This window comes from Poromitra crassiceps (assembly GCF_964638095.1).
Source record: "Poromitra crassiceps genome assembly, chromosome: 13".
NCBI classification, from domain to species: Eukaryota; Metazoa; Chordata; class Actinopteri; order Beryciformes; family Melamphaidae; genus Poromitra; species Poromitra crassiceps.
Genome location: NC_139644.1, coordinates 4,886,866 through 4,906,386, shown reverse-complemented (window position 1 = coordinate 4,906,386; position 19,521 = coordinate 4,886,866). Strand labels below are relative to the sequence as shown.

The 19,521-nt window shown below is 43.4% G+C and overlaps 1 protein-coding gene across 1 annotated transcript in view; it reads left to right on the top strand.

Annotated features, from left to right (window-relative positions):
* pdxdc1 (pyridoxal-dependent decarboxylase domain containing 1) overlaps positions 1-19,521 on the top strand; it is a gene marked incomplete at its 3' end in the record, with an annotated part of 54,634 nt that overhangs the window by 25,605 nt on the left and 9,508 nt on the right. Inside the window, exons 16-21 of the mRNA XM_083649340.1 lie at positions 2,682-2,742; positions 3,646-3,716; positions 4,348-4,453; positions 5,790-5,964; positions 10,819-10,937; positions 15,662-15,783. Of these exons, the coding sequence (XP_083505466.1) occupies positions 2,682-2,742; positions 3,646-3,716; positions 4,348-4,453; positions 5,790-5,964; positions 10,819-10,937; positions 15,662-15,783 (654 nt within the window). The remainder of the gene's footprint in view (positions 1-2,681; positions 2,743-3,645; positions 3,717-4,347; positions 4,454-5,789; positions 5,965-10,818; positions 10,938-15,661; positions 15,784-19,521) is intronic.

Sequence of the window (19,521 nt, the reverse complement as noted above, 5' to 3'; positions counted from 1 at the left end):
CGGTGCGGTCGTTCTAGTTTCCAATGTTTTATTTTCAATTGTCTTTTATAGAACAGTACACAAACAAAACAAACAGGCTCAGACACAGGAAAGGAAAGAAAAAACATACAAACATCATCAACATTCAATATTACAATTGTGTTGTGTGTGAGGTATCGATATTGATATGCGCGTGTCCAAATTGCATGAAATGCGGCATGCACTCCCTCGGGTTCCCCGCAGCACACTCCCCCAGTTTGAAGTCGATTGGAAGAATGATTCTCAAGATAAACCGCCTTTTGTGTTGCCAGTAGGTGGCGCTATGCTGAAATGCACGAAATTCCGCACTGAACTCCGTGACTCTGTAACTTTCTTATGAGTTATCTGCTTTTTCATTTTCTGTAGCCCCTCCCTGAGACAGCTGCACAGCGAGGCAGTGAACCTTGTCCTCTCCATCCTTATCTGATACAGTGGTCGTTTTATCTCTCTGTCCTCCCAGAATCCTCTTTGTCTTGATTTTCTTCTGGGCCTCATTCTTTTTTCAACTGCGAGCACATGGTCTGCTTGTGTGGGCTTCCTACCCCCCCCCCCCCCCCCCCCCCCCACACACACACACACCAGATTCCATGTGGGCTTCCTATCCCCCCCCCCCACACACACCAGATTCCATGTGGGCTTCCTATCCCCCCCCCCCCCACACCAGATACCAGTTCTGATGCAACATCTCCCCCCCACACCAGATACTAGTTCTGATGCAACTTTACCATTCCTTACTGACTTTGCCCTCTCGTCCTGGGGGTCCAGTTAGGATTCAATTCAGGTCCACGGCGTCGCCAAGTATAAGTAATATGCTATAGCATGCTAAAGTATATGCCATAGCAGGGGTGGCCAAACTACAGCCCGCTGCCCGTTTTTAAGTGGCCCGCCATGAATTTGAATTAAGTTTTTCCATTTTTCTGTTTTAAAGTTTAAAACTGAAAACAAAAAAACAAAAACAAAAACGGGGGAAAAACGGAAAAACAAAAAAATAAAGAAGAAGAAACGGAAAAACAAAAACAAAAAAACTGATTCCCCCCATTTCGTTTTTTTCAATTTAAAACCATTGAAAATGGGTTATACTTGAGTACCCTGACCTGGTCTATTTATTTTTAAACATTTTTAATACTGAATGAATGTTTAATACTAATGTTATGTTAAATTATCTCTGTCTTAACCTGTTGGCACAGGAAAAGAAAATTTGAAAACATACAGAAATACCCATTGTAATGTAGGTGAGCACATCAATAAAATGATTTGTCATATATTTAGGTAGAAATATAATTTGTGATGGCACATGGGTTTTTCTGGTCCAATTTTTTTTTGCCGCGAAAACTGAAGCGCTTGATATTGTTTGGCCCGCGACTCCTTATATTTTTCTGTATGCGGCCCACAACCAAAAAAGTTTGGCCACCCCTGTGCTATAGTATGCTAAAGTATAAGTAATATGCTATAGTATGCTAAAGTAGAAGTAATATGCTATAGTATGCTAAAGTATAAGTATGCTATAGTATGCTAAAGTAGAAGTAATACTGTTGCCTCTAACAAGTCAGGTTGGACACTGCTTCAAATCTTTCACACCAACCAAATGTCTCTGTGACGAGGGCTTTGCTTTTGAATTGGGCTCCTCCATACTATAGCATTCAGATGCAAAGACTAGGCAGCACCACTCCCAGTCCCATGCACAACAGTTTGACCATGTATGACATACTGTACATAGGGCAGTGGTGGCCCATGGTTAGAGAAGCAAGCTTGTGACTGGAAGGTCGTTGGTTCAATCCCCGGGACCGGCAGGATAAATCTTGGTGGGGAAAGTGAAAAGGCAGCACTTGCCCCTCCCTCATTACCACCACTAAGGTGCCCTTGAGCAAGGCCCTTAACCCCAAACCGCTCCAGTGGAGCTGCTCAGTGGCCAGCAGATTAGACAGTGGTTGTACTGGTCAGCTTCCAGGTGTGAATGTGTGTGTGAATGTGAACAGGGCACTCCTGAAAAAGAGAGCATTGCTCTCAGTGAGACTCCCCTTGTATAAATAAAGGTTAAAAAAAAACACCACTCCCAGTCCCATGCAGAACAGTTTGACAAACAGCCTTGTGACTTGTATCATCCAGGCACTGCTGTCTTAGGTATAACACATGGCTTCTTTCAGTAGAAATGGACACCAAAGCAAATGTATAACAGACATCCCACCATATTTAACATATAACATACATCCCACCATATATACCATATATATAACATACATTCCAGCCCTTCAGCACCACCACTTGTTTTGCATGTTATTAGAGCTGCAGCGATTAGTCGATTAACAGAAAATTAATCAACTATTTTTAATGGTTTACTATGCAACTATTTCATTAAAAACATTATTACAATATATATATATATATATATATATATATATGATATATATATCATATATATATATATATATATATATATACTGTGTATATATATATATATATATATATATATACTGTATATATATATACACATTATATATACTAATACAAACGTTTTGCCTCTAAATGATCACTTCTAACCCATTAGAATTGTGTGGCACTGTGTTTATGTGCAGAGACAATGTTTTCACATTGTTTAGCTCTGGTCAGTCAGTCATTATGTTAAGTCACACTGTGCCTGATCTGTGTGTTTGTGTGTTCATCAGGTGGAGGATGAGCTCAACTCTCCTGTGGTGGTTTTCAGGTTCTCCCAGGAGATGAGTGCTGGTAAGGGGCTCATTGATGGGACGTTACCGTGTCGTTACTGTGCAGTTACTGTGCATTTACTAGTAACTAGAAGACATTACTGTGACGTTACTGTGCATTTAGTAGTAACTAGAAGACATTACTGTAACTAGAAGACGTTACTGTGCATTTCAGTAGTAACTACGTTACTGTAACTAGAAGACGTTACTGTGAATTTCAGTAGTAACTACAAGACATTTGTGCATTTGTGATATTCGTGCACAAGTCATTGCTGATATTTGTGCACAAGTCATTGCTGATATTCGTGCACAAGTCATTGCTGATATTTGTGCACAAGTCATTGCTGATATTCGTGCACAAGTCATTGCTGATATTTGTGCACAAGTCATTGCTGATATTTGTGCACAAGTCATTGCTGATATTCGTGCACAAGTCATTGCTGATATTTGTGCACAAGTCATTGCTGATATTCGTGCACAAGTCATTGCTGATATTTGTGCACAAGTCATTGCTGATATTTGTGCACAAGTCATTGCTGATATTTGTGCACAAGTCATTGCTGATATTCGTGCACAAGTCATTGCTGATATTTGTGCACTATGTCATTGCTGATATTTGTGCACAATCATTGCTGATATTCGTGCACTATGTCATTGCTGATATTCGTGCACTATGTCATTGCTGATATTCGTGCACAAGTCATTGCTGTTATTCGTGCACAAGTCATTGCTGATATTCGTGCACAAGTCATTGCTGATATTCGTGCACAAGTCATTGCTGATATTCGTGCACAAGTCATTGCTGATATTCGTGCACAAGTCATTGCTGATATTCGTGCACAAGTCATTGCTGATATTCGTGCACAAGTCATTGCTGATATTCGTGCACTATGTCATCATCTCAATGATCCTCTCTCCTTGTCAGCATCGAGTGGCGGCTCAGTGGAGGGTTACTGTGCTGGGGAGAGAGAGGTGCTGGATTCCTTCAACCGATGGGTGAGCTTATCCTTATTCATCTCTCTATGGATGTTTGTTATGCATATACAGTTCAGTTGATTGGCTTGATTAATTTTCTTTGTTAATTCTTTGTTGTTCTCGTTTACTCAGTACAGTAGCCAATGAATAGCCAGGAAGGAGGCTCGTGCTACGTTTGAATGCTAAAATAAAGCTGACAATGTACAGTTTGATTCTTTAAACGTCTGACCCTTTCAAAGTACATCACAAACTGTCCATTTTGCTGCAACTCGACAGCGCTGCTTAATCCAGAACCTTACTTCTGGGAACTCTTGAGAGTAAAAAAAAAAAACGGGTCCATTGGAGTGAATGGAGATGTCGCGACTCTGACTCTTCTATATACACAGCTCTGCTCCAGAAGTCTGTCGGGGGAGTGCGGGAGGCCAGGGCACTGGGCAGTTACTGGGCATACATCTCCAACAAGGACAGACAGCCATGGCACACCACACATGGCACACCACACAAACATCTGTGTTTGTTGTAGGATGTTTGATTGGTGTGCCATGTGTGGGCTTTACTGTGATCTGTCCTGTAGCTGGTTTACGTCGCCCCCTGCTGGCCGATACATGATGGAGTTGATGCTTAATGGTCTCTGATTGCTGACTGTGTGTAGCTGGGGGAGCAGCTGGCCTATCTGGTGCCTGCCAGTGGAGTAGACGTGGTGGAACTGGAGGACGAGGGGACCTGTGTACGCTTCAGCCCTCTCCTCACTGCTGCAGGTGGTAGCATACACACGCACACACACACACGCACACACACACACACACACACACACACCTACCCACCCACACACGCACATTTAAATGATTAATTTATGTTCACACGGATACAAACTACAAAGGACATAAACACTAATAATGCAATCAGATGTTGGGAGTCAGTCAGTTACATGAGTGCCTAATTGGCGACCACATTAATCCAGACACAAAAGATAACACCAGACAGGATGATGACAATGGGAGATCAACAGATGCAGTTATACTGTAAAACAAGATAGCGGTCAGTATCCACTTCATGGGAACAAAAAGCAGCACCTCCTCCATATTGAGCGGCTGCCGATAATAGTAGATATTGAACAATATCTCGCTAACTGCTTGGCCCTTCTCTTTGGGAGACCAACCATCTGAAGGCCTCTCACAACCAGCTTATGGACATGAGCTGGGCTGCCAAATATGAAAACTAAAAGTTTACACCTGTAGCCCAGCTGTGAATGGTCTGTTCTCGCTGTTGATATTTCAGCATCTTGGTCAGAAAGGCTTCCTCTAGGCTGTGGTCAAAGGTACAGCCAACCTCTAAACCTCTAGAACAAACACCTCTACGATTTACAAACAGCTCAGTCCACAATAACACACACACACACACACACACGCACGCACGCACGCACAACCTGTGAATATAACCTGTTAATTGCTATTTCTGTTGTATTATGTTTATATTTGTTTAAAATTGCCATCTGTGATAACTGTACTTTTGCCAACTTTGTACTTGTACCTATCACTTTGCCTTGCTAACATTGTACTCTGCCACACTTGGCTGTTAGTACTAGTGTGTTAAAACATGGTTGGGAAGGAGTGCTTCCTGGACTCAAAAGTTGTTTGTTTGAGGTGCTCTTTGGATAGAGTTACATACAGTATGAAACAATAAAAACAACTCCAAGGCACTCTCTTTCTTTTTTATACCTCCGCCTGTGATAGCCGAGCTGGAAGCATTATGGTTTCGGGTTGTCCGTACGTATGTATGTACGTACGTCCGATGTTCGTTAACGCGATATCTCAGGAACACCTTGACTGAATTTTGTCACATTTGGCTCAAATGTCCACATGGACTCAAGGATAAACTACATTTTGGTGGTCAAAGGTCAAAGGTAAAGGTCACTGTGACCTCACGAATGCCATTTCAATAGATTCATTCCAAGAAAAAAGAAGAAAACAATTGATTTTTTTTTTTTTTTATTAATATGAATAATAATAAGTAAAAAATTATATATTTGAATGTCAGCATTCTGAACGAATATCTGAGTACAGCCCTAAATCAAATGATTGTGATTGTGTGCAGTCCTGGGGACCCAGCACGGGGACGTGGTAGCCCTGGTGGAGAGGCTGTGTGAGCTGGTCTCAGTGCTGAGCTCCACCCTGAGCCTCAGACAGGACTTCAGGGAGGAGGCCCACCGACACGCCCCAAACCTCACATATGTGGAGGACCTCAGCTGGCCTGGCCTGGGTGCTGTCAGGTAAGGCTGCATGGCCTTCCATTTACATTACACATGGTTCCCATGGGTCAAAATAGACAATATAATTAGACACGGGTAGTTGAAAGTGCTTGAATTTATTTATTTTGTGCAAGAATAGAAATTATTTTCAGGGCTCTAGACTAACTTTTGCACTGGTAGCACAAATTTCTAATAATAAAATAATTATAATAAATATGGGATTTATATCAAGGACTCAACTACACTACACTAAACACTAAAAGGGTGGGGGGGACAAAGGTGCAACAGACAATGGACAAACACAGGCAGGGAGAACTTAAGAGAAGGCAGAGGAGAAGAGATGGGTCTTGAGGCTGGTTTGGAAGACAGTGAGGGACTCTGATTCTCTAATGTCCGGAGGGAGAGAGTTCCAGAGCTTGGGAGCTGCCCTGGAGAAAGCTCTGTCACCAAAACTGCGGAGGTTGGACTTGGGAGTGGAACGAAGGCCGGCAGAGGTGGATCTGAGGGACCGGCAGGGTTGGTAGGGGGAGAGGAGGTTGGTGAGATATGGGGGAGCCAGTTGCTGAAGAGCTTTGTATGTGATGACAAGGATTTTGTAGGTGATCTGGGAGGAGACAGGAAGCCAGTGGAGCTGTTTTAGGACTGGGTGATGTGGTGCTAGGATTGGGTCTGGGTGAGGAGTCAGGCGGCTGCGTTCTGGACCAGTTGGAGTCTATTGATGAGGGTGGAGTTGATAGAGAAGTGATTTCTCATCCAGGGCCAGCCACGGCTGGACTGCAGTGTATTCTTACCGGTGCAATGGCCGGCGGGCCGTTGCGAAATGGGCCTGTCAGGTTGTGAAAATGTATGTATTATGTATTTGATTGGGCCGGTAGCGGCCCATTCAGGCGTCAATAATGAATGATTCTGGTCTCTGGAGTGGCCCTCTAACCAATGCTAATGTATAGCATTGTAATTTAGGATGTTACCTGAAGGCAACACAGGTGGTGACAGCCAATGACATGCACGGAAAACGTATGTATGTCTGTGTGTGTCTCTGACCACAGAGAGAGAAAGAGAAACTGTTCCTCGTGTTATATTTATTTCCTCCGTCTTGCTGCTGCTCTGGGAGTGCACGCGAGAACTGCTGCATTAACCCACTCTGCTAACAGACGTGTTGTTCAAAGATGTTGTTGGTGCTCCCTCTAACTCCACAATGTGCAAGATAGTAATAGGCTATGTGTCTCTGTATAGGCGGGTGCACAACGCACACACCCTGCTGAGAGCAGCGCACACACATGCTGACATGCTGCGCTGCTGAGACGCACAGTGTGCGACTGAAATGTCTGCACTTTAAAAAAATCAGTGTTATGTTTAGTACTTGTTCAAAAGGCCGTCTATCAGCGCCGTTTGCTGAGGATGCAGATCAGGTACGCGCTGGGGATTGGAACGGACTCGTGCTGTAGCGGGCATGCGCTGGAGAGGTGAAGTGCGAGCGGACAGAGAGAAGAAAGCGAGTGAGGAGCATGGTTCATGTCCGCGGTTCAGAGACTGATCTCAGTTAGTACTGTGTGCATGCGTCCCTGAGACCTGGCTGTAAGTCATGTCACTGTTTAAGTTATCAGTTAATTGCAGTTAATGTAAAGCATAAGTTTATATTCATGTTGGAGATTTGGTTACCCTAGAAGGATGCGTCATGCGTGATGGATTCCGCTCCTAGTACATGTGGCTGTTAATTGAATAATTGATGGAATGCCATACTCCGTGCCTATGCTATGTCGGGTGCATTGTGGAGACTATGCTATGACTAAAATTATATTAGAAATAGATGTTTGCCCTGCATTAGTATTGTATAATTCATAGTGGTTTGTGGTTTGGTGCACATTTAAATAGTTTTATTGTATCAAGCTTAGGCAAGTAATAGTAATTATTAGTGATTGTTATTTCCATGATATATGTACATGTATGTTGATATGGAGGCTGATATGCTGGCTATGTATGTAGTGAACATACAATAGTTTATGTCAGTATATAGTGTATATACTAGGGGTGTCACGATACACTCAGTTCACGATACAATACGTATCACGATACTGGGTTCACGATAACGATACGATACGATTTTAACAATATTTTTTTAAACTTGAATAATGACAATATATGACTGGAAAAGTAGTATTTTATTTGAAATGCACAAATACAAAACATGCTGTTGTGGGAAATTGTTATTACAATAACAACTAGAAAAAACATGAGATTGGAGATAAGGCTTATCTTGAAATAGAATGAGTTACACCGTCACTTAGATTTACTTTGAACTAAAAGGTTTCTCAGCAGTATAAATTCTCATTATGCATCTTCAGTTTTTCTTCAAACTCAAACAACAAGACTTTTCTTAGTCTATTTTTTATGCATCTTCAGTTTTTCCTGTCAAGTAAACAGTTTTGCCAGAAACTCAATTGAATGGTTTCTCTCCTGTATAACTTCTCATGTGTCTCTTCAGAGACTTGTTCAACTGAACTACTTTCCACACATTGAACTTCAACAAACAAAGACGTTTCTTAGTCTATTTTTGAAAAAAAAAAAAAAAAAAAAAAAAATGCGATATGAGATTTCATCTCAACGATACATATCGTGACGTTTTACTATCGCGAAATTTCGTGGGACGATATATTGTGACACCCCTAGTATATACTGTGTGTATGTATGCATAGATGGATATATGTATAACTGATGCTATAGGCTTTGTGGTGGACTAGTTTATTACTGTAATTATAATAATGTATATATATATTTTATTTCTTTACAGAACCACATACACATGTAAACCACGCCCATGTCTGACCATTGCTCAGTCAAGTAAAAGTCTTGAAAGAAGATAAGTTGTCTGCTTCCGTGTTTTAACAGACACACCTGGAGCGAAGTTTAAATCCAATCAGAACCAGCAAGTTATAGTATCATACAGTCCTTTATTATAGCCTCAACAACAGTACTGTACTTATGTCTATTTAATAAGTAACCGTTGAGTTCTCACTGGGTACGTTTATTCAATGCTGCAACATCATTACACCTAAAACCCCTAGACCGGGTCATAACATGTGGCTTTATAAGTAAATCCCCAACCCATGCGAGCATGAGCGAAGCGAGCGCGAGCTCGAAAAATTGGGCCGATTCGAAATTGTGGGCCTGTCTGACACATGGCAGGTAGCTTTTTTGGTCCCAGTCCAGCCCTGGGGCCAGCGAGCCCCGGGCTAAAGTCAGCCGTTATCCCACTTTGGGATGTTCCAGGATTGTGTGTGAAAGCTCTCTTAGCCCGGGGCTAAGAGAATCACTTAGCCCAGGGCTGCGTGCAGTGTGAAAAGCCCTCTTGTGTCTTAAAGTCCCTGGAAACCAAAATCCACAAAAACCTTCTAACTATTAAATTTAGGGTCTTATGCGAGTAATTGTGTGCCTCAGAAAGTAGCAGACATTACTTTCAACCCAAAGCCCCAAAATCGCCACTTTTCTACAAGGTCTGGATTTCTACTTCCTCATTGAAGAGAGCGGTGCGCGCGGTGCTAAACTGAATGATCTTATCACGTCATAAGATTTGGCCAATCACAGCGCTCGCTCAGTGTCTGTCTGTCTCCCTCCCGCCAGAGCCGTACCTCCCGCTCTGTGTGCCTGTGTATGCTGCCCGCTCTCGCTCGCTCGCTCTCTCTCTCTCTCTCTCTCTCTCCCTCTCACTGTCACACGCACGCACACACGCACACACACACACACACAGTAGCGATGTGCAATCGCAGCAGCAGTCTCTCTTCCTCTCTGTCAATGCGCCGAGCAACGAGCGAACACACACACACACACACCATCTCTCTTTCCTTCTCTCTCTCTCCGTTTCCCTCCCTCTCTCTCTCGCTCTCTCTCTCGGAGGAGGAGGAGCTGCAGTCCTGGCTGCACGCACACACACGGGACACTCCCACACAGTCCGCGGGAGAAAAGACAGTCTAAAATCTAATTGATTCTCATGACTTTTGTCATGACTGTCAAACCTAAATTTATATACTTTGCGACGTTCATCATCGTTCAAATTTGGCTGGTGGCTTATTAACATAGGTTCCTGTGATGTGATGAACTCAAAATGCTAAATAATAAAAAAAATATTTCTGGTTTCCAGGGACTTTAAGGATTCATAAGCATAGGCGGAGTTTGATTTTTAGCTTTGGGGGGGCCACTTCTGCAGGAGACACACAATTTTTTTTTGCCCGTTTGAAGCCAGATTTAGAGGAATATCTCATTTTAAGGCTGGCATCATCATGGTCTTTTAGTATAAGTATAAGTATATATAAGTAAGTATAAGAATGGAAATATTAGAGATATTAGAATATGAGTAGAATTACAGAACATTAATACTCATTATTGTATGTTTAGTAATGTAATATATATTATATAGTGCTTCACTGTTCACTGTTGCTTTTGACCGTGCTCAAAGACACTTTACAAATACAGGATAAAACAACTTTAATAAAGAGAGAAAATATTAAAATAGATGAGAGAGAGAAAAAGATTATAGGTCAAAAGCAACAGTGAAAAGGGCTTTTTTGGAAAGATGACAGAATGAGTATGAAAGACAATGAGCTTTGTCCTGTCAGATGTGACTGTGGAGGACATTCCAGAGGGAGGGGGCGGCTGCAGCAAGGCCCTGTCAGAGGCCCCCCTGTCACAGCTTTAGCAAAGACATACCTGTGATTCTTGTCAAAGTGGATATAAATTGTATGATCATATTCAGCCAGACAGTGAGATAAAGATTTACAATGGTGAGGATTTTTTTTTCTTTCTTTTTTTACGTAACTCCGCCCATGTTCATAAGTATGTAAATATGAGAATGAGGATGAGCCATGTGACTGTGCTGTCCAGGTATGAGCCACAGTGTGACGGAGTGGACGACAGCAAGAGGAAGCAGGAGATGCACAAAGTGAACAGCGAACTGCTGAGAAAACTACAAGAGCTGGACACCGACATCAGCTTCTCCACAGGTGAGTCTCTCCACAGCTCTGAACCGACAATAGCTTCTCCACAGGTGAGTCTCTCCACAGCTCTGACTGTAACACCTGCCTACCAACACGAGGGGCGCAGGTTCGAGCCCCCGTGTTACCTCTGGCTTGGTCGGGCGTCCATACAGGCACAATTGGCCGTGTCATGACTATTGAAGCGTTTTCTGAAAATCATGTTAAAAAACCCACACATTTACATTTCAAAAGTCATAAAAGTGATTCACGTTTGTGAAGAATATCCTGCTGAACACAAATTACCACTCCCATAAACTGTTGTTAACGACAGACCTTATTTTATGCATTTAAGTGAAATCCCCATTCTAAAACCCCATTCACTTTACCCTGAAGCACCAACATGCTACTTCCACACTCATTCACTTTCCCCTGAAGCACCAACATGCTACTTCTACACTCATTCACTTTACCCTGAAGCACCAACATGCTACTTCCACACTCATTCACTTTTACCCTGAAGCACCAACATGCTACTTCCACACTCATTCACTTTCCCCTGAAGCACCAACATGCTACTTCCACACTCATTCACTTTTACCCTGAAGCACCAACATGCTACTTCTACACTCATTCACTTTACCCTGAAGCACCAACATGCTACTTCCACACTCATTCACTTTTACCCTGAAGCACCAACATGCTACTTCCACACTCATTCACTTTACCCTGAAGCACCAACATGCTACTTCCACACTCATTCACTTTTACCCTGAAGCACCAACATGCTACTTCCACACTCATTCACTTTACCCTGAAGCACCAACATGCTACTTCTACACTCATTCACTTTTACCCTGAAGCACCAACATGCTACTTCTACACTCATTCACTTTTCCCCTGAAGCACCAACATGCTACTTCCACACTCATTCACTTTACCCTGAAGCACCAACATGCTACTTCCACACTCATTCACTTTTACCCTGAAGCACCAACATGCTACTTCTACACTCATTCACTTTTACCCTGAAGCACCAACATGCTACTTCTACACTCATTCACTTTTACCCTGAAGCACCAACATGCTACTTCCACACTCATTCACTTTCCCCTGAAGCACCAACATGCTACTTCTACACTCATTCACTTTTCCCCTGAAGCACCAACATGCTACTTCCACACTCATTCACTTTTCCCCTGAAGCACCAACATGCTACTTCCACACTCATTCACTTTTACCCTGAAGCACCAACATGCTACTTCCACACTCATTCACTTTTACCCTGAAGCACCAACATGCTACTTCTACACTCATTCACTTTCCCCTGAAGCACCAACATGCTACTTCTACACTCATTCACTTTTCCCCTGAAGCACCAACATGCTACTTCTACACTCATTCACTTTACCCTGAAGCACCAACATGCTACTTCTACACTCATTCACTTTCCCCTGAAGCACCAACATGCTACTTCCACACTCATTCACTTTCCCCTGAAGCACCAACATGCTACTTCCACACTCATTCACTTTACCCTGAAGCACCAACATGCTACTTCTACACTCATTCACTTTTACCCTGAAGCACCAACATGCTACTTCTACACTCATTCACTTTCCCCTGAAGCACCAACATGCTACTTCTACACTCATTCACTTTACCCTGAAGCACCAACATGCTACTTCTACACTCATTCACTTTACCCTGAAGCACCAACATGCTACTTCTACACTCATTCACTTTACCCTGAAGCACCAACATGCTACTTCTACACTCATTCACTTTCCCCTGAAGCACCAACATGCTACTTCCACACTCATTCACTTTCCCCTGAAGCACCAACATGCTACTTCCACACTCATTCACTTTACCCTGAAGCACCAACATGCTACTTCTACACTCATTCACTTTTACCCTGAAGCACCAACATGCTACTTCTACACTCATTCACTTTCCCCTGAAGCACCAACATGCTACTTCCACACTCATTCACTTTCCCCTGAAGCACCAACATGCTACTTCCACACTCATTCACTTTCCCCTGAAGCACCAACATGCTACTTCCACACTCATTCACTTTACCCTGAAGCACCAACATGCTACTTCTACACTCATTCACTTTTACCCTGAAGCACCAACATGCTACTTCTACACTCATTCACTTTCCCCTGAAGCACCAACATGCTACTTCCACACTCATTCACTTTACCCTGAAGCACCAACATGCTACTTCTACACTCATTCACTTTTACCCTGAAGCACCAACATGCTACTTCTACACTCATTCACTTTACCCTGAAGCACCAACATGCTACTTCTACACTCATTCACTTTTCCCCTGAAGCACCAACATGCTACTTCCACACTCATTCACTTTACCCTGAAGCACCAACATGCTATTTCCACACTCATTCACTTTACCCTGAAGCACCAACATGCTACTTCTACACTCATTCACTTTACCCTGAAGCACCAACATGCTACTTCTACACTCATTCACTTTCCCCTGAAGCACCAACATGCTACTTCTACACTCATTCACTTTACCCTGAAGCACCAACATGCTACTTCCACACTCATTCACTTTACCCTGAAGCACCAACATGCTACTTCCACACTCATTCACTTTACCCTGAAGCACCAACATGCTACTTCCACACTCATTCACTTTACCCTGAAGCACCAACATGCTACTTCCACACTCATTCACTTTACCCTGAAGCACCAACATGCTACTTCCACACTCATTCACTTTACCCTGAAGCACCAACATGCTACTTCTACACTCATTCACTTTTCCCCTGAAGCACCAACATGCTACTTCCACACTCATTCACTTTACCCTGAAGCACCAACATGCTACTTCTACACTCATTCACTTTACCCTGAAGCACCAACATGCTACTTCTACACTCATTCACTTTTCCCCTGAAGCACCAACATGCTACTTCTACACTCATTCACTTTTCCCCTGAAGCACCAACATGCTACTTCCACACTCATTCACTTTTACCCTGAAGCACCAACATGCTACTTCCACACTCATCCCTGTGGTGCTGAAGACAAAGGGGGGAGGGGGGGACTTGATAAAAAAGAAGAAGAATGCAGCAACTTATTTAAAAAGTTTTACTTGCCCAAAATTGTACACATTCTGGTCAGACATTTTTAATACATTCTCATATATATGTCAAAAACAGATTGACCCAGATCCAATTACTGCAATATTTGGGGTTGCCCCTAGCAACAGTGGGATATCCAGACATCAATCAGATCTAATGGCCTTTTCAACATTACTAGCTCGCTGGCTTATTCTTTTTAGCTGGAAATCGCCCACACCTCCATCACACTCACGCTGGATTCGTGAGGTAATGTCATTTCTTAAGCTAGAAAAAGTCAGATGCACAGTCCAGGGCTCTCTGGAAAAGTTTGAAATGACTTGGCACCCCTTCTTAGATTATTACCATAAGGAATTTGACACAAGAACTTTAGATTAGTAGCCCCTAACAGCTCTACCCTACCCTCTTCCCACCCCCCTCTTGTCTTTTCCTTGTCTTTATTTTTGTTTGTTTGTTTGTTTGTTTGTTTGTTTGTTTTTTACACTTGGTTGTCATTGCATCACAAGTATTCAGGAGATTGTATACATGTATGACATCATGCAACCTTGCACCTATTTTGTATTGTCTGTCTTCTACGGGGTTTGTTTTTTCTTGTTTGTATTGTTTAACACATTCACTGCCAGCAGTTTTTTTATTACTGTAGGTAGCTTCTGCCAAGGTTTTTTTTTTAGGATTCTGGCTCATCTTTCAAGAGCCGAGGATTATTTTATGCTAAGATTTTGTGAACACAAAATATCTCAAAAGAACTAATAGAATGTGTGCTTTCTCTGTCTAAAAGAGTTAGTTTGTAGAGTTAGTAGTTATGTAGGCATTAGCAGTTGAATACAGCATGGTTTCAGCATCTGAAAATTTAAGCTGAGATAAATGGCTTTTTGTGAAATTCGATAGAACAGTCACTTTAACCATTTATTTTTGGCGTAAGACGTCAGACATCTAAACAATAGTTTTGAACAGTAATTTCCTCCATAGCAGCACCCTCACCCCCCTCTCCTTCAAACTCCTCCCTCCGTGCATGTTCTCCTCCTCCCTCCGTGGCTGCAGCGGTACAAGCGAGGCTCTGCCTGTCTGTGCTGCCTGGCTGCTGGCGGCCGCTCTTTGGGCGAGTCTGCATGGGGCTTGTTCGTTTCGGTTGTGAGCTCAGCTGGAATGAAGCTGCGTGCGATTGTGGGCTTTCTGCCGGTGTTTCAAAGTGTGTTGCACCCATAATCTATTATGCAAATTTGCAATCCCCCACCGCCAGCTCCCAGCGCGAAAGCGAAAGCGTTTTCGCCAATCCATTTTACAGTATGAGAATGGTTTCCTCGCGCGTTCCCCTGCAGTTTTGGCTCGGCTTTTTCTAGTCTGGAGAGCACTGTCGCCACTTAGTGGGTCGGTGGAATGGGTTGTACACGTTCGGTGGCTCCCATATTTTTATAGGAGACGTTTTTTTTTGACGAGTTGACTCGTCAACGGCAGTCAACCGTTGGATTTTTTTTGACGAGTCAACTCGTCGACGGCAGTGAACGTGTTAAAAACTAATAAAAACAATTTGAAATAAATAAATAAAAACTTTTGTAAAGATCTTTATGCTATTTTGTGCTTCTCTCTCTCCCTTTGTCTTTCCCCCTATGTCTCTCTCTCTCTCTCTCTTCCTAGGCCCTGATTTCGGGACAGAGGAGGACTGTATATTTTTGGGCATGGTAACCGAGGACCTCGATATTGCTGAGCTGGTGGATACAATAGCTGCCCTGGGAAGGGACATTGAGGAGAGTGGAAGGGTAAGAGCAATATTCATTTTCACTTGACTGAAGGTCTTTCAAAAGTGATACATTGTCTCAATTGAAATGAATAGCATTAAAAAGTTCTTACATTTGTCAACAGTAGCTGTGTTTCCATTACAGTTTTTTGCAAAATAATTGCGATATTTCTACAACTTCGACAATGTACAATTGCGACTTGTAGGCGTTTCCATTGAAGTTGAGTTTGGTCTGACGGCGCACACACCTGAACGTAATTCCCCGTTACCAGCAGCTGCCACAGTGATTACGCACGGGGATCTGCCCATATGGCCATATCCCGTCCCCTGCATGCTCAAATCCAACCAATGGTCAATGCAAATCACAACATGAAGTTACAACGCATATAAACGAGCCTGATTATCAATTCAAAATAAAATGAGTGGCAACGTTGAATGCAGTGAGCGCGACAGGCAGAGGAAAAAATGTAGCCTAATACAACTGGTCCGATTTAGAGATGGAGGAGGGGGAAAAGGCTGATATGGTGCAATAATCGGAATGTCGTGTATTATAATTATAACATTGCACCTGAAACGTGTGTATTACTCACAGTCACTGTATTCACTTCAGACAGCACCAGTGTGTGCTTTTCATCCTCTCATCTCGCCGCTGTGCCAAATGCGCGCACAGGCAGCCTGTCACCATGGACCGATTTCTGCCATTAAACATTATCTATTTTATATTTATTTTGCATAACACCCGTCTTTCTGCTAGGTAGCGTTGCTTCAAAGTTTTCCACTTGCTGCGGATGTTTTGACACGGCTTATCGAACCTTACTTACCGAACTTATTTTCCGCTCCTTTTCCAAAGGAGAATATGGGTCACATGACGTGCAAATGCGGAAAATGTGTTTCCATTACACTTTTGCGATAAACTGCTATATCGACACGTCTGAAAAACCACCTCATGAGAGCGCAAAAACTTTTTGCGATATTTGAGGGTAATGGAAACACGACTAGTGTTATGCAAAATAAGGCAAATCAGAATCAGAATCAGATCAGAATCAGAAAGACTTTAATGATCCCCGGGGGGAAATTGGGACAACTTACAGTTGCTCGCTCACATAACACACATAGCATAAAATAAAATACACAGTAGTAAATGCGATAGTAAAATAAGCAGAATAAGAAGAAAGAACACAACATAGCATGGAATAAACAGTATTAAATGCGATAGGAGCAAAATAGTGGAGTACGTCTAAGTAAGCAAATACGTAGAGTAAGTATACCTTACATGCCAAATTGTCTTATATTATTCGGCTTGCCCTATACGTTACACGTGGCTCAGCCAGGCACTTTTTTCAGTTAGCCTATCGGCTGGCTCAGTCTCAGGGAGACTGAGCGTCTCCGAGGTGCTCTTTTAAGAGAGGCATTAAATAGACCAATGGCCACAGGCAGGAATGATTTCCTGTGCCTCTCCGTGTTGCATCTAGGTGGAATCAGTCTCTCACTGAATGTACTCCTGTGTTTGACTAGCACGCCGTGGAGTGGGTGCGAGTCATTGCTCATGATGGAGCGTAGCCTGGATAACGTTCTCTTCTCTGACACCGCAGTCAGAGAGCCCAGATCCAGCCCCACAATGTCCCTGGCCTTACGGATCAGTTTGTTGAGTCTGTTGGCATCCGCTGCCTTCAGCCTGCTGCCCCAGCACACAATAGCATAAAGGAAGGCACTAGCCACTACCGACTCATAGAACATCCTCAGCATGGTCCGGCAGACGTTGAAGGACCTCAGCCGTCTCAGAAAGTAGAGACGGCTTTGCCCCTTCTTGTAGAGTGCATCAATGTTCTTAGCCCTTTCTAGTTTATTGTCAATGTACACTCCAAGGTACTTGTAATCCTCCACTATGTCAACACTGACCCAGTGGATTGAAACAGGGGTCACCGGAGCCTTGACCCTCCTCAGGTCCACCACTAGCTCCTTTGTCTTTGACACGTTGAGCTGCAGGTGGTTCAGCTCACACCATGTGACAAAGTTGGCCACCACATCCCGATACTCATCGTCGTCGCCATCTTTGATACATCCCACTATCGCAGAGTCGTCAGAGAACTTCTGAAGGTGGCAAGACTCTGTGTGGTAGGTGAAGTCCGTGGTGTAGATGGTGAAGAAGAAGGGAGAGAAGACCGTCCCCTGTGGTGCTCCCGTATTGCTGACCACTCTGTCTGACACACAGTTCTGCAGGCGCACATACTGTGGTCTGCCAGACAGGTAGTCCACAATCCAGGCCACCAGGGGGGCATCCACTCGCATCGCTGTCAGCTTCTCACCCAGTAGAGCCGGCAAAATAAACAAAATAAGGCATACAAACAGCATAAGTGTTTGATAGTAGAAATGATTCAGCCATTTAAAACATCAACGCTATTCAGTCCCTCCCTCACAATCAAACAGGAAGTAAGGATGTGGAAAGGTAGGATCAACTAACGGAAGCAGAAGTAGATAAGGGAGGTGTAGGGAAGTGCATATAACAAAGAGTATAACAGTTCATCACAAAGTAACTCCTGCAACGTATCACAGATTGATAATATATACGTGATTATATATACGTGCATTAAAGTAGGCAAGCATTGTAGTGCGTGCAGGAAATTGTGATTTTGCAATCACAATAATTAATGCAAATTCAACCACTCTGCAATATTTGCGGGGGCTTCCTGTGATTCCTCCCTGCAGAAACTGCAAAACAGGGTTCCTCAACTTGCAATTTTTGCCATTTCCCACAATTTGACACAAAACGATCATATCAAACTTTGCAAATTACATTGCAAGAGAAAAGATGCTGCAAAATCAAGCATTTTGATTGCAACAATCACAAAAAAACGTTCTTGTGTTTTCACTGTGATCGACCACTCAACTTTTGCTGTTACGCTACGTATTTTTCTCATAAAAGAAGGAGAAGAGAAGAACTGGACGGACAAACCCATCTTTATTTTTGTCACACGAACACACACACGCATGCAGCCAGCCACACACACACACTCATGCTGATGGTGGCCGGTGAAACAGTCTCTGCATTTATCCCATCCAGGCTTGTCCTTCCTCTGGGGGGCAGCCAGGAGCAGTGGGCAGCTTTCTCTTGTGTACAGCGCCCGGGGACCAACTTCAAATGTTGTCGTCACTGCTCAGATGACAGATCTTCTGCATGTTTTTAGGGGGGACGGACGTCCATATCGATGTTGTATGGAGGAACACCAGGGGAGCGTTGTAATGATTATTGCAAAATGTGCAATTGAGTTTGAGCATTTTCCCTAATTTAACAACTCTCCGCATTTAACAACTCTCTCCCGTGGGCGTCCGGCTAGTGTAGCGGTAGATTCCCTGCCTACCAACATGAGGGTCACAGGTTCGCACCCCCATGTTACCTCCGGCTTGGTCGGGCGTCCATACAGGCACGATTAGCTTTGCCTGTGGGTGGGAAGCTGGGTGGGAAGCTGGATTGAGGGTATGTGTCCTGGTCGCTGCACTAGCGCCTCCTCTGGTCAGTCGGGGCACCTGTTCGGGAATAGGGAACTGGCAGGAATAGCGTGATCCTCCCGCATGCTACATCGTGCCGGTGAACGGTGAAGTTTCACCCAGCGTTATTGCGGTGTTTATTTTTTCGAACCACGGTCGATTTTTCAGAAATTCGCTTCCAACGTGTACACATCTATGGCTGTGATTGACAGGTGGGTCAAAACTCGCATCGCAATTTCGTGCCGTATATTCGCATCGCTCTTGATGTGTAAGG